Source organism: Phoca vitulina, unplaced genomic scaffold (genome assembly GCF_004348235.1).
Source record: "Phoca vitulina isolate PV1807 unplaced genomic scaffold, GSC_HSeal_1.0 scaffold23, whole genome shotgun sequence".
In the NCBI taxonomy this organism is placed as follows: Eukaryota; Metazoa; Chordata; class Mammalia; order Carnivora; family Phocidae; genus Phoca; species Phoca vitulina.
This window is the reverse complement of record NW_022589726.1, coordinates 25,783,794-25,799,466: the sequence shown is the minus strand read 5'-3', so window position 1 is coordinate 25,799,466 and position 15,673 is coordinate 25,783,794. Positions and strand designations below refer to the sequence as shown.

Here is a 15,673-nt window from a genome sequence, read left to right as displayed (position 1 = left end):
GGCAAGATTTCATTCCTTTGGATGGCTGCATAATATTCCATTGTATATATATACCACATCTTCTTTATCCATTCATCTGTCAATGGACATCTTGGCTCTTTCCATAGTTTGGCTATTTGTGGACATTGCTGCTATAAACATTGGGGTGCACATACCCCTTCGGATCCCTACATTTGTATCTTTGGGGTAAATACCCAGTAGTACAATTGCTGGGTCATATGGTAGCTCTATTTTCAACTTTTTGAGGAACCTCCGTACTGTTTTCCAGAGTGGCTGCACCAGCTTGCATTCCCACCAACAGTGTAGGAGGGTTCCCCTTTCTCCACATCCCCGCCAACATCTGTCGTTTCCTGACTTGTTAATTTTAGCCATTCTGACTGGTGTGAGGTGGTATCTCCTTGAGGTTTTGATTTGGATTTCCCTGATGCTGAGTGATGTTGAACACTTTTTCATGTGTCTGTTGGCCATTTGGATGTCTTCTTTGGAAAAATGTCTGTTCATGTCTTCTGCCCATTTCTTGATTGGATCATTTGTTCTTTGGGTGTTGAGTTTGATAAGTTCTTTATAGATTTTGGATACTAGCCCTTTATCTGATATGTCATTTGCAAATATCTTCTCCCATTCTGTTGGTTGTCTTTTGGTTTTGTTGACTGTTTCTTTTACTGTGCAAAAGCTTTTTATCTTGATGAAGTCCCAATAGTTCATTTTTGCCCTTGCTTCCCTTGCCTTTGGCAATGTTTCTAGGAAGAAGTTGCTGCAGCTGAGGTTGAAGAGGTTGCTGCCTGTGTTCTCCTTTAGGATTTTGATGGACTCCTGTCTCACATTTAGGTCTTTCAACCATTTTCAGTCTATTTTTGTGTGTGGTGTAAGGAAATGGTCGTTTCATTCTTCTGCATGTGACTGTCCAATTTTCCCAACACCATTTGTTGAAGAGACTGTCTTTTTTCCATTGGACATTCTTTCCTGCTTTGTCAAAGATTAGTTGACCATAGAGTTGAGGGTCCATTTCTGGGCTCTCTATTCTGTTCCATTGATCTATGTGTCTGTTTTTGTGCCAGTACCATACTGTCTTGATGATGACAGCTTTGTAATAGAGCTGGAAGTCTGGAATTGTGATGCCACCAGCTTTGCTTTTCTTTTTCAACATTCCTCTGGCTGTTCGGGGTCTTTTCTGGTTCCATACAAATTTTAGGATTATTTGTTCCATTTCCTTGAAAAAAGTTGATGGTATTTTGATAGGGATTGCATTAAATGTGTAGATTGCTCCAGGTAGCATTGACATCTTCACAATATTTTTTCTTCCAATCCGTGAGTATGGAACGTTTTTCCATTTCTTTGTGTCTTCCTCAATCTCTTTCATGAGTATTTTATAGTTTTCTGAGTACAGATTCTTTGCCTCTTTGGTTAGATTTATTCCTAGGTATCTTATGGTTTTGGGTGCAATTGTAAATGGGATCAACTCCTTAATTTCTCTTTCTTCTGTCTTGTTGGTGTATAGGAATGCCACTGATTTCTGTGCATTGATTTTATATCCTGCCACTTTACTGAGTTCTAGAAGTTTTGGGGTGTAGTCTTTTGGGTTTTCCACATAAAGTATCATATCATCTGCAAAGAGTGAGAGTTTGACTTCTTCTTTGCTGATTCAGATGCCTTTTATTTCTTTTTGTTGTCTGATTGCTGAGGCTAGGACTTCTAGTACTATGTTGAATAGCAGTGGTAATAGTGGACATCCCTACTGTGTTCCTGACCTTAGGGGAAAAGCTCTCAGTTTTTCCCCATTGAGAATGATATTTGCTGTGGGTTTTTCATAGATGGCTTTTATGATATTGAGGTATATACCCTCTATCCCTATACTCTGAAGAGTTTTGATCAAGAAAGGATGCTGTACTTTATTAAATGCTTTTTCTGCATCTATTGAGAGGATCATATGGTTCTTGTTCTTTCTTTTATTAATGTATTGTATCACATTGATTGATTTGCGGATGTTGAACTAACCTTGCAGCCCATGGATAAATCCCACTTGGTCGTGGTGAATAATCCTTTTAATGTACTGTTGGATCCTATTGGCTAGTATTTTGGTGAGAATTTTGGCATCCATATTCATCAAGGATATTGGTCTGTAATTCTCCTTTTTAATGGAGTCTTTGTCTGGTTTGGGGATCAAGGTAATGGTGGCCTCATAAAACGAGTTTGGAAGTTTTCCTTCCATTTCTATTTTTTGGAACAGTCTTCTGTTACTTTTAAACAGCTCACTTGATTAAATTTGGTCCATAATACTCTTTTTGTGGGCACCTGGGTGGCTTAGTCAGTTAAGCATCTGCCTTCGGCTCAGGTTGTGATCCCAGGGGCAGAGTGGGGAGCCTGCTTTTCCCTCTGCCCCCCTCTCTTTCTCTGTCTCTCATGAATAAATAAATAAAATCTTTTTTAAAAAATAATATTCTTTTTGCCATATAACATAATCATGGGAGTGTAGCTCATAATAATCACTGGTTCCACCCAGATTTAAAAGGGAGGCAGTTACACAAGGGCAAGGAACATTGGTGATCATTCTTTGAATTCTACCTATCACATGCTATTTTCAGGAGTCATGTCCAAAACATAAAGAAAGAGAAATTTTAAAAGTAAAAGAATGGGAAACGTATACTAGGGAAACAGTGTCCAAAACAAAATTGATCTAGTTACGTTGTTGTGAAGCAAAATGGATTTTGGGGGGAGGAGGATAAAACATTTTTAGGGTTAAAGAGAGTTAATACAGTATGTTGAAAAAAATCAGTTCACCAGGAAGGTGTATAAGAATTTGAAACTTATATGTACCCTGTAATAAACCTTAAAAATTTATAAAGGATAAATTGACAGAATTTGATATTTGATAAATCCACCACCATAGTGTTTATGTTAAAAAAGAAGAAATACTGAAAATGAATGAGGTAAGCATTCAGCATTAAGAATTTAGAAGAAAAAAACCCCAAGAAAATCTGTCAGAGTATAGAATGAAGAAAGTAAAGATAGCAGAAATTGCTATAGAGAGGATTAAAATATTTTAAAAATTTGGAAAGGCTAATGAAATTGACAAAACTTTATAAGATTAACCAAGATTAAAAGATAAAAGTTACAAGTAAATCATAAGAAAAATGAAAAAAATTATCAATAGAAATGCAATGGAGATCAAAGATTTAACTATATGCTTCACTCTAGATAAAGCTCAGAAAAATAATGAGCAAAATATTATTTTGAGCATACTATATTATTATGTTTAACTATAAATACACTAGCTAATCAACATTTTATTGTACTTATGGTTACATACAGATGTAACCAGAAGAAAAACAAGGGAATGGGAATTCTAAATACAAGATTTAGAATTGTGGTTACCACTCATAGGGATAGATGGGGTAATTTGACTGCAGACAAGTTACAGAGGGCTTAAAAGCCTTTGCTTTGTTCTACTTTTTTTCCAAGGTAGGTAGTGGGAACCTGCTGTTCAATTTATTTTTCTTTATTGCTTACATATATATTATGTGCTCTTTGATATATATAACATCTTAAATAATTTTAGTGAATATGTAGCTACATCTGATATATTAACAAACAACAGAAAAGTTTGATTAAAATGCATTAGGTTTAATTTTTAAAGCACATGTATGCCCTAAAATCAATATTTTACTTGTATTTGAGATGAAAATATGAAGTTTTATTTTTATTTTTTATTTTTTTTTAAAGATTTCATTTATTTATTTGACAGAGAGAGACACAACGAGAGAGGGAACACAAGCAAGGGGAGTGAGAGAGGGAGAAGCAGGCATTCAGTGGAATGCACATAAATGTATGGTGAGAGAAGAAAAAAGAAATGATTTACTTATTTTAAATTAAAATTTATTTTTTTATTAATGATAGTCTAGGAAGGTTTCTTTCACCTTTAAAACTTATTTGCAATTTTATGAAAAATTTCAGGGTTGTCTTAAAATTTAAGAAAACTTCTGTCAAGCTTCTTGCATATGTGACCTGAAGGATTTAGAAGAATTTTCCAGAGATTAACTCTGGCTCTGTACACTTGAAACCTTGCTTAAGAGGAAACTATTTAAATAGCTGTATCTGTACTGATATATGATGATGTTCAAGATATATTGTTAAATAGAAAGAAGTTGCAAAATAACATACAAAATTATATGTATGTGTTTGCTCATCAATATTCTTAAGAGAATAGCGCTTATTTCTCTTAAATGCTGCTCTGCTACGTAACAGCAATCTCAAGAGTGGCACCATGTAGCCATAGTCATTGTTTTTATATTATGATGTTTTCTATTAAATCAATATTTTTCATTAACATCACATGCTTAACATAAAACTATATCAAATAAGACTATAGATACAGTATGTAGTACCCGTATGTGAGTAGTTTATAATCAGGCTAAGAATATAAAACGGGCAAAACTGGAGAATGATACAGGGTGCAAATCAGTGCTCAGTTACGTTACATGCGTCCTCTATGAAACCTTCTCAGATTATTGCAACCTTTGGCAAGAGGTTTGACTTTTCACAGCCATTTTAGGCTGTGACATATTTTAACATTATGCTATTTCTTTATCATTTTCTAATAGTTCAATATATGATAGTCTTGTCTTTATGTAAAAGATGAGACTGATTGCCCTCTTGACTCTAAATCCAATTATTTAACACAGTCACATGAAGCGAAATGATTAGGTAGTCCTAGATGATAACAAAGCACCAATAATTATTAGAACACCTGCTCATATCTATTGTGTGTCCATACATGATGAATAAGAAACTGAGGTACAGAGAGGTTAATTATTTTGTGCCAAATGGAAAACTAGTAAGAGACAAAACTCGGAAGTCAGCCAGGCAGCCTGACTCCAGAGCTGGTGCATGGAACAGTCCGTTAGGGTGTGACCCTGATGGGTTATTTCATCTCGCTGATTTCTCTTTCTGCATTGGTGGACGGTGGAAAACAATGACTCACTTTATAAAGTTGCTATGACAATTGTTAAAAAAAGTACCTCCGGGAGCTTTGTAATCCATGAAGTTCTCCAACAAATATAAGATATTACTGTTGTCACCACTGCTTTTGTGCTGCCTTTTTTGCCCCCAGGTCACATCAGCTCAGCTCACAGGGGAGCAAAGTTTCCACTTAGATTCTTGTAGAGATAAATTGCTTTTACAATCACTTACTGACTTTTAAATCTCAACATTCATGTTCTCGCTCAGATTGCACAATACCCATGCCCTAGAATAGCTTATATTTTACTAAGAAAGACTACCTGACAAGGCATAATGTGATAAGGCTGTAATGAAGTTCGGAGTTTTGTGCAAAGACCTCCTAGGGAGGAAAGGGAAAGGCAAGGACTGTGACACTCAAAGAGTTAAACAAATTTCTCCCAGCTTAGAAGGAAAGATCTGCGATTTTGAATTCTAATTATCTCCCTGTGGGAGAAGCATCAACAAGTTTTGTATTGTATTTATGCTACACAGCAACCTTTGTGCATGGTCTTTAGTCCTGCCTTTCCTGCATCTTTTCCCACAAAGACTGTCCTTGACCAACACCAGAAATGAATTTGATTTCTCTAATGCAGAAGGTAATTGGATTTTTCTTTATTGAATGCATCCCTTTAATGACTGTCTCTGCTCCTGCCAATTTAGCTGCAAGTGACCTGACGTTGATCTGATGATATGACTTAAAATAAAGAGTTGGAGCTGGGGGTGAAAAGGATCAGCTGTCTGGCATCAGGAAAAAAAAAGTGTGCATTTTTTTTGCCTCATCTTGCCATTTTCCTGAGAAAATCCTATATCCTTGTATGTCATTTTTACAAAACATGCTGCTTTAATAATTGGTCATACAGCAGCAGATTGCCTTCTTCTAGAAAATATAATAAGTATTTCCCAGAAAATGCCCTGGAGAACACATTGAAAATTGAATAAAATCCACCCCATAATCATTCTATTCCTTGGAAATATTTATTACCATGTAGACTCTTTCTGGAACAGGGTAAATATTGCTGAACAGAATTAATTAAATCTTTTAGGAAACTGGTAAAACATGAAATATTTATTTAAGTATTTATTTACTTAACCTTGAGGTTTTATAAAAAAATTTGACACAAGAGTTGCTATTCAAGAAAGTTACAAAGGAGTAGTGGATGAAATTGTTGTTTGGAAGAATAACAATTCCTTCCTCAAGGGAAGGTGTGATATAAAACACTTTTTATGCCCAAGAATATATGGAATTTAAATTTTTCTACTTTTGCCTTTATTCACTTTTTAGTAACAATGTAACTCACTTGATTCATGCTTATATTTTATTGTATCATCTTCCCTTTGTTAATTCTGACAAATAGGAGCTTCAGTGGCGCAATCGGTTAGCGCGCGGTACTTATAATTCTGACAAATATCATGAATTTTCTTTGATCAAAGATACAATGCATGGGCATTAGAGTGAGAAAATAAATACTTGTAATTTTAAATTGTGAAGTAGAAAATAGATGAGAAAATCATAAATGAATTTCTTCCTAAAGATCAGTGAAATCAATGTTTTTCTTTTATGAATTTTTAATGTTAGTTGCACTCACAATGTAACTAACATTTCAATGTAATTAACATTTCAAGAAATTAACTGAGAGTTTGTATTAAAACCATTTATGACATTTGTTGAATTTGAAGATTCAAAGCCACATCACACAAAATCATTGTAAGCCCTATGTTATAGAGCTGGTATAAATCCGCAGTGTTACTCAGTGAAGAGCAATGAACTTCCTTCGGTTCTCATCAACCAAGAGAAACTTGGGAGTTCTAGTCTGAGACATTATGTTGAGAAAGAATATAAAGAAGAATTAAGAGTGAGTATTTCCTGGAGACTGGGCTCCTTAACCGCTGCTCAGACTGCATTTTATTTTTATTTTTTATTTTTTATTTTTTTTTATTTTTATTTTTTAAAGATTTTATTTATTTATTTGACAGAGAGAGACACAGCGAGAGAGGGAACACAAGCAGGGGGAGTGGGAGAGGGAGAAGCAGGCTTCCCACGGAGCAGGGAGCCCGATGCGGGGCTCGATCCCAGGACCCTGGGATCATGACCTGAGCCGAAGGCAGACGCTTAACGACTGAGCCACCCAGGCACCCCTCAGACTGCATTTTAAATGAGCATGTGAAGCCCTGGCATGTTTCCAGAGACAATTTCTGGGCTGCTGTGTAACACAACAGGATGGGCTTGCTTGAGAGTTGATGTGCCTCCCACAGAAAGTCCAGTACGATTGAAGGGGTCATTGATCCACAAAGACTCCCCACTGAATAAAAATCTTTCATCATAAATGATTAAATCTCACCCATTCCAAATCAGGCCATTGTTGGAAGTTATACTTAAGTGCAATATTAACACCTTAAGAGCAAGAGAGAAGTATATTTTAATGGATGATGAAAATTCTTCCTTAGTCAATTCAGTATATCTCATTCTGTATAAATTTTCTTAACTTTGAATTGGCCTTGTTTGTTTGAATGTGAACATTATTAAATGCAAAACCAATTAATGAAATAATATTTTCTTCTCTTGAAGAGAAGGTAGATTTTCTGGAAAAAGGAAAAAGTGTGTGTGTGAGTGTGTATACACATATACAAATACATTTTCCTTTATTAGAAGAAAGAAGGAAATTCATTCCCCATCCCATCAGACTGTTAAAAATGCTTTTATAATAGGTTACCTATTTATGATACTTTGGACATTTTCTGAAACCATTAATATGGGATGTGGCCAATGAGCAATTTATTTTGTTTATGCATTTTTAAAAACAATCATTTATATGATTTATATAAAATCATTTTGTCATTTCTTCTTCAAGCAAATATTTTGAAGTCTTTTATATAAAAGAACCTTAGGCACTGAAAGGGATATAGAGACAAATCTTCACCTTCAAGGATTTTAAAGCCTTGTGGAGAGAGAACAGATGTACCCAGTAGGTAAAATAGAAAGTGGAAAGCAGTGAGCCACCTAAGAAGGATGGATCCAGAGCTACGGTTGGAGGGGACAGCAAAGACGTCACAGTATGTGATGGCGATGTGACTTTGCCTAGACCTCAGAAGGCGGGCAGAATCTGTGCATGTGAGAAAGAGAGGTAGAATATTTTTGGAAGAAGACATAGAACTGCAAATGGCATGGAAGTGGGAGAATGCTAGGCTATTAAAATAAATATTCTATAAAACTGGGTCAAGTCCCATACCTCACACATCATAGAAAGAAAAAATGGAGAGAAGGGAAGGTAATATTTTGACTAGTGATTTAGGTAAAAATCTAGACAGAGAAAGAAATATTTGGATTTTGGAGTTTCTGATTTAGACAATAAATGCCAATAACTATGGTATTTTATTTATTATATATGTTTTATTTCTATGCAGAGGTTAATGGTACCTTAAAGAGGCCTTCTTATATAAGGTAATCTTGATTGATGTTTAAAAAAAAAAAAAAATCTCAGTAGTTGACATGTTGGACGACCTTAAATAAGCTCATTCATTATGTAAAGTCAAATTAACTACTAAAATTTTTAATTGAAAGAAGTATATTCTTCTTAATTTTATCTCTGCATATATTCTAGCATTAATATGTACATATTTTATTCTCGATAAAGTGCAAATTATATAAATATTTAAACCTAAATGTAAGATTTCTGAAAGTCTAAATAAGTTCCTTTTGTTGCTTCAGGTCACTGATATGATGCTTCAGGACAAACCTTATCCTGATTGGGGAAAATCCGCAAGAGCTTTCTGGAAGAAAGGAAATGTTAGGATCATTTTATTCTGGTAAGAGATTGTTTCATTTATTGATTTTTGCCTTGCATCATTCACAAAGGACTTGAGTTGGATGTAGTTTTGTTTTTTTTAAGATACATAGAATTCTATGTAGAGAGGCATTTCCAGTGGATACTGTGTTCCATTAAGATGATTAAAATCATTATCCTAATTATTTTATGAATTACTTTCTGCTTACACATTGTTGCATATACACATTTACAAGAGATATATTTGCTAATATAGTAATACATATTTTACCAGAGGTAAGAAGGTTTTTGATTCAGCAAAAACAAGCTATAATTTTCATCAATGAAATCTGCTATAAAAATGTCTCCAATAACTTCTAAATTTCCAGTATATTTGACAGGATATAATTTTGCTTTGAAGAAGTTATACAGAGAGGAAACCTCTTTACAAATTGCATCTGGCTCATTGGCATTTCTTCTTTATGTAATTTCCCTTAGCTCTCCAGCGCAATCATTGCAATTAAAAAATAATCCATGCCTTATAAAGAACTTTGTTGATCGAGTCATCAATATTTTTGTGTATTTGAACAAGTGTAGACAGAAAAGATAGGAATAAAAGGCCAGCAAGAAGGGCACTTCTGCCTGGCTGTGTGACATTGCCCAACTGCAGAGTCAACCAGATATCTGAAAATGTGCGTGCACTAACACCCAGAGGTGCTGGGTTGATGATAGCTTGTGCTGGGTACATCCCATCCTGCTCCCCTGCCTTTTGAAATGATAGAAAAAAAATTTTGTGTGTTCTTGGATTTAATTCTGGAGGTTGGTTTCTTTTTTCCTGTACAAGCTACAAAAATCAGGGGGCAAAATATACACTCTAAGCTATCTTTGTGCTTTAACACTGTAATTAAATGTTGGTAGAGATATATAGCATTTTGAACTCAATTCTTAGAAGATAAACAAAAGTAGATTTCAAATAGTGTTGTAAAAATGAATATGATTTTGTGGATGTTTATTTTTATCTTGTCTCTATGAGTCAAGTGTGGCCTATTTTTATGGTGCATTTAACCTTCATATTTTTTTTCCTGCATGTCAGCTCCCCATGTAGTTTGTCTGAATAATATACAATATAATAATTATAGAAAATATTTATTGAAGATGTTTTGCTCCAGGCACTATGCTAAGTATTTAACATTCTATTTATTTACTCATTTAATCCTGACAACCCTATAAGGAAGGCACTATTATTGTGAGCATAGGTCTCTGACTCTAGAGACCCAGTGTTTAATCATTATACTAGACTACTTCTAGGAGAACAAAGGATACATCAGTGTGCAAATTTCCAAATGAGTATCCTTAATCCCTTTTTAGGTAATGGTGCTATATTAAGAATACAAGATTCTGGGGAGTCATTCCACCCAAATATTCTTTACAGAGGTTTTAGGAATCATAATTTAAAAAAAGGTAGATGCTAATATTAAAAGCATTTATGGACTATCTTAAAACAATATTAATTTACTATGATTACACAAATTTTATATTATTTAATGCATCTTCAAAGGCAGCCTGCTGATTATTGTTCAATGTGGCCAGTTACTCAGGTCACATGTATACTATTTGTGAAAATGAGCCATGAATATAGTAATCTGAAGGCCCCTCTGATTTTTGTCATTAGCTACTCTTAATTGCAATTGCTATTTCAGAGGAAGGGGATCCATACTGGATTTTTCCTTACGCATCTTAGTATGTTTTCCTTGAACATTATTACTCAGGTCTATATGTTACCATCCCTTTTATACAAATGGGTTTATTTTTGATCTACATGATAACATAGCTCCAATCAATAACCTAAAGCATATTTTAAATATTATAAAAATAATTTAATTAGTCACTGTCAAATAGATAATACTCTTGAATGTAGAGCAATTCAATTCAATAAATTCACACTTACTCTTGTAGTCTTGTAGATAATTTTGTAAAATTATCGATTATTAATAATATATTTGGGAGATGGCTTTTCATTGTATATTTCAAAAGTAGTATTTCAAATCATGGAGAACATAAAATAACTAGAGGAAAATTCAAATGCTACTCTAAAAATATTTTTCCTATTTTATCCATTTCTATACAGTTAGATTATCTTGTCAACAGTTTTCATGGTTTTTAAAAAAGGAAAATCTGATGCAAAAAGTTGAATATGGAAATTATGTGGGAAGCAACGCAATCTTCTGTTTTGTTCATACTTTTTGGGTAAAAGAGATTTAGCAAGTATGAAGGGCATTTGTTTTCTTAGCTCTAGGAGATAACATACAGAAATCATTGGCAAGGTTTCAAATGAAACAAAAGATAGTATTTACACATTCTTGTGTTACCCACTCAAAAAAGAGGTGTTTTCTTTTGGTTTTGCCCCAGTTAAGGAAAGAGAGATTAGTGTGAAAAACCTATGCTGGAGAAGAAATTTTGCAAAGGAAAGCTTTCTTAAGTTGTAGCCCTTTTATCTTAAGGGCTGGACAGTGTGATTATGTGCAGCAGTTTCAACAGTACAACATGCAATTTTGTTCTAGTAAACTCACATTTTACCTACATGTAGCTGCTTTAACTCACAAATGTCTGTCAGAAACGATTTCCTTTGCAATTGTGTAGCTTAGTTCTTCCTTGATTCCTGGTGATAGATGTCTCTACATTGAAGAAAATGGTTCCTATTTCTTTCTGTAATTGTGCAAAGATGAAGCTGCTGTAACACATGGGCTTTTTATGCTGGGGGTGAGACTAAATTGTCTTTGTATATGAAAATACTAAATGGGGGCACCTGGGTGGCTCAGTCAGTTAAGCAGCTGCCTTCGGCTCAGGTCATGATCCCAGGGTCCTGGGGTCAGGCTCCCTGCTTAGCGGAAAGCCTGCTTCTCCCTCTCCTCCCTGCTCCTGCTCTCTGTCGCTATCTCTGTCTCTTTTCTCTCAAATAAATAAATAAACAAAATCTTTAAAAAAATGAAAATACTAAATGGGAGAGGGAAGAATATTTATAGAACTTCCCTTCCAAAATCACTTTCCCAGCCCTTTTGATAATTAAAAAGAACAAAGATCTAAGAATTTAAATCCTAGGTTAATTCCATATACTGTTTCTGTTTTCCAGAGGGGCTATGAAAAACATTTCCCCTCACTTGTATCTGAAGCAAATATATACATAAACAAAGAAATAAAAAACGAGTAATATGCACCTGAAACCAATGTAACATTGTGTATGAACTATACTCAATAAAAAAATTTTTAAATATTAATATCAAGTAATATGATGTTTATATTAGTTTCTATTTCCCCATTTTATTTATTCTCTAGTGACACAGTTTGTGTGCTTTTGATGGGAAGCATCTTGAGATAATATTTCCCAAAGGCTTTGCTTTTAAAAAAAAAATAAGGGAGACACTCTTCTGTGATTAGTAGAGGAATTGTCAGAAGGAGGGATTGGGAAATCTGGTGTTCATTAGGGCTTCACAAATTCTCCAGTTCTTTGCCTTCCAGACACAGGAGAGGATTTCATTTTTCAGCCCCCTCTGACCACATGACTTGCTTTGACCAATTAATATGTGAGTGAAAGTGGCATTTGTGGCATTTGTCACATCTAGGTAGAAGCTTTCCTCCTCCTACTCCTCCTCCTTCTTCTTCTTCTCCTCCTCCTCCTCCTCCTCCTCTTCCTCCTCCTCCTCCTTCTTCTCCTTCTTCTTCTTTCTTTCTTTCTTATTTAGGAGCCCAGTGCAAGGCTTGAACTCATGACCCTGAGGTGAAGAGTCAGTTGCTTAACTAACTGAGCCACCCAGGCACCCCTAGGTAGCATTTAACTGCCGAAGAGGCGCACTAAAGGGAGCTCTTTTCTCAGGAGCAACTGTTGTTTACAACTAGCTGGAGCCCGCGTCCTTTAGAGAACCAAGCATAAACCAAGCATTCTTAACAACACAGTGGTCATACAGTGTGAGTGAGAAATAATCCTTTGCAAATGTTAAGCCCCTGAGATGTGGGGATTGTTTGAAACTGCAATCCTGCTGTATATGGAAATTGATCCTAGGAGCAAAGTGTTGCTATAACAGAATGCTGGAATTTTTATCTTAAGGGCTGGACAGCAAATGGCAAAAAAAAAAAAAAAAAGAAAAAAGAAAACCTGATAATAGAAGCTAGAAAAATGGTAATACAGGTGTTATAGTGGCAAAACATTTGGCCAACACTGTGGTCTGTGATTACTTAGATGCTCTAGGAGAACTTGGAAAAACGGAATGTTAGTAATGTGTTGCTGTGTGCTTCGGTGAACAGCGGTCCACTTCCATTCCATTCTGATGCCTCGGGAGGATTATCTTTTATTTTTTATTTTTGGGGTAATTAGTATCTTTATATTTTAAAGGCTACTTTATCTAGTGCTATAATGGTTTGGGTGGACATCTCTTGATTATGATTATCTTAATCTTTAACTGGGGTTGCTGCTGTTTGTCCTGTTTTGAAGATCATGGTCATTAGCAAAGTCTAACAAAATTGTTTAGCTTTCGCCAGACAAGGGCTAATCAAGAAATGATTATTATCTTAATATACATGGCCTGGGAAAGTAACATGATAATCATCAAATAACAATCAAATATAATAAAGTAATAAGAAAGACCTAAGAATCAGGAGAAAGTTCAGTCAAAAGGGGTTTAGCAGCAGCTCTCCAGTTTGCAACCATATGGATGACCTGTATGAATGCGAGTTTCCTTTCTTTATTCTTCAAAAGGGATGTGTTTGTTATTCTGTGTGATCCTTTTCAGCTGTGCAATGCTATTTTCTATTGTAAGATTAAAATATTGAAGAGAGAGTAATTCTGTTTGCTTTGCTCCAGAGGGCAGAATATGGACTGCTGTAAGTCTGAATGTTTGTGTCCTTCCAGAATTCATATTTTGAAATCTTAATGCCCAAATGATGGTACTAGAAGGTGAGGCCTTTGGAAGGTGCTTGGGTCATGAGGGTAGATTCCTCATGAATGGGATTAGTGTCTCTATAATAAAGGTTCCAGAGAGATCCCTAGCCCTCTCCATCATGTAAAGACACAGTGAGAGAGTGTAGGCTATGAACCAGGAAGAGGACCCTCACCAAATGCAACCATGCTGCTGCCTTGATCTTAAACTTCCCAGCCTCCAGACCTGTGAAAAATACATTTCTGTTGTTTATAAGCCAGCCAGTGTGTGTTATTCTGTTACAGCAGCCCAAGCAGACTAAGATATGGGCTAATGAATGTAAGTCCCATGGAAGGAGATTTAGATTCATGTCTGAAAGAATTCCCTAATCATGTGAGCCTCTCAATGCTGAGTGAACTTGCCTGATGCAATGCTGGATTTCCTGTCAGTAGAAGTATTCTAGCAAAGGCTACCTCATCTATCAAGGATGCAGCAGAAGGATTTTCACATTCAATGAGAAAGAAAGTAAATCACTTCTAAATTTTCATCAAGCTTAAGGATTCTATGACTCTACATGTTTAACTAGAAAAGTATTAGTCTTTTTTGGCTTTATGATGAGAGGGTATTAATTTTAATTTAATGTGCTCTGTATAATTCCATCATAATTATGAGGAAAATTTTTACATCAGACAATAATTCATGAGAGGTTCTGGGGCAACTATAGTATGCAAAACTTTTTGCCTCACTTCCCAAATAATAAATTAGCCTGTATCTGTTCTCTGGATGAATTTTGTCTTCTAGCCTTCAGCTTTCCTTCCATCTCAACATGTTTTGTGAAGCAGTTGTCTATCTTTAATTAAAAGCTTCCTATGGGGCGCCTGGGTGGCTCAGTCGTTAAGCATCTGCCTTCGGCTCAGGTCATGATCCCAGGGTCCTGGGATCGAGCCCCACATGGGACTCTCCCCTCCGCGGGAGGCCTGCTTCTCCCTCTCCCACTCCCCCTGCTTGTGTTCCCTCTCTCGCTGTCTCTCTGTCAAATAAATAAAATCTTAAAAAAAAAAAAAAAAGCTTCCGCTGTAACTGAGGAAAAGCAGAACATTTCTAGCCCAACTCAGGTAACTATACCTATTGGATCAGTCACCTTAATTTTAAAAACTGCACAAAGTTAACAGGCTCCATTTAAGTCTGGCTTCTTCTAAGCAGAGAGATCAAAGGATATACTTCAGCTGGTTTTCTTGTTAGATGTAAGTTTTCTACTTCTGGATAAAAAGGTGATTGATGTTGCATTACTGTCTTGTCACATTATTGTCATATTTCTTGGGGATTTTCATTTAACTCTCAGGCATCTATTTATACCTGGGCATTAACACAATCCCATGCCCCTCCAGACTTAATTTTGCTGAATTAAGAGCAAGTCTGTTTTTATTAACTTACTTAAATCAATACTTATTAAGTGCTGAATGCAATGTGAAATAGTGGTTAAAAGCACATACTCTGGAGCCAGCTGCCTGGCTTTCAATCCTGGCTTTCCTACTTACTACTGTGTATTAGTTATTATTTTGTTTTAACTGGTATTGTGATTACTGTTACGCAACACCAGGTGCTCTCCGTGGCGCTGAGAACACAACTCTGAAAGAAAATAAGGACTCTTGACAGCATAATTTTCTGTCTGATGAGAAATACAGGGTTTGAGAGGGCAGGCAATGCCAGCCTTGGGTGTGGGTGCTGTGAAGTGGGGCTTAGAGAGCTCCAGGGATGGTTTTGTCAAGGAACTAGAACCTAAGTGTAATCAGCAGGTGTTAGATGGGAGGAAAACATGGTGATTGGTTATGGGAGTGAAGCAGAAGGAAAATTCAAGGGTAGCTTTGAGTATTTAGGTTTGAGCAACTGAACAGATGGTGATACTATTCACTGAGAGAGGACAGTGTGGTGGGGGAGTAAGTCTTGCATGTGGGCATAATAAGCCCAGACCTTCATGTTGAGCTTGATAAACTAATTGAGATATCT

At 35.7% G+C, this 15,673-nt stretch overlaps 1 protein-coding gene across 5 annotated transcripts in view; it reads left to right on the top strand.

The window, feature by feature from the left end:
- Positions 1-15,673, top strand: part of TMEM117 (transmembrane protein 117) — a 453,511-nt gene that overhangs the window by 282,766 nt on the left and 155,072 nt on the right. For all 5 annotated transcript variants that reach the window (XM_032420498.1, XM_032420499.1, XM_032420502.1 and 2 more), the window contains one exon: positions 8,702-8,799. In XM_032420498.1, the coding sequence (XP_032276389.1) occupies positions 8,702-8,799 (98 nt within the window). The remainder of the gene's footprint in view (positions 1-8,701; positions 8,800-15,673) is intronic.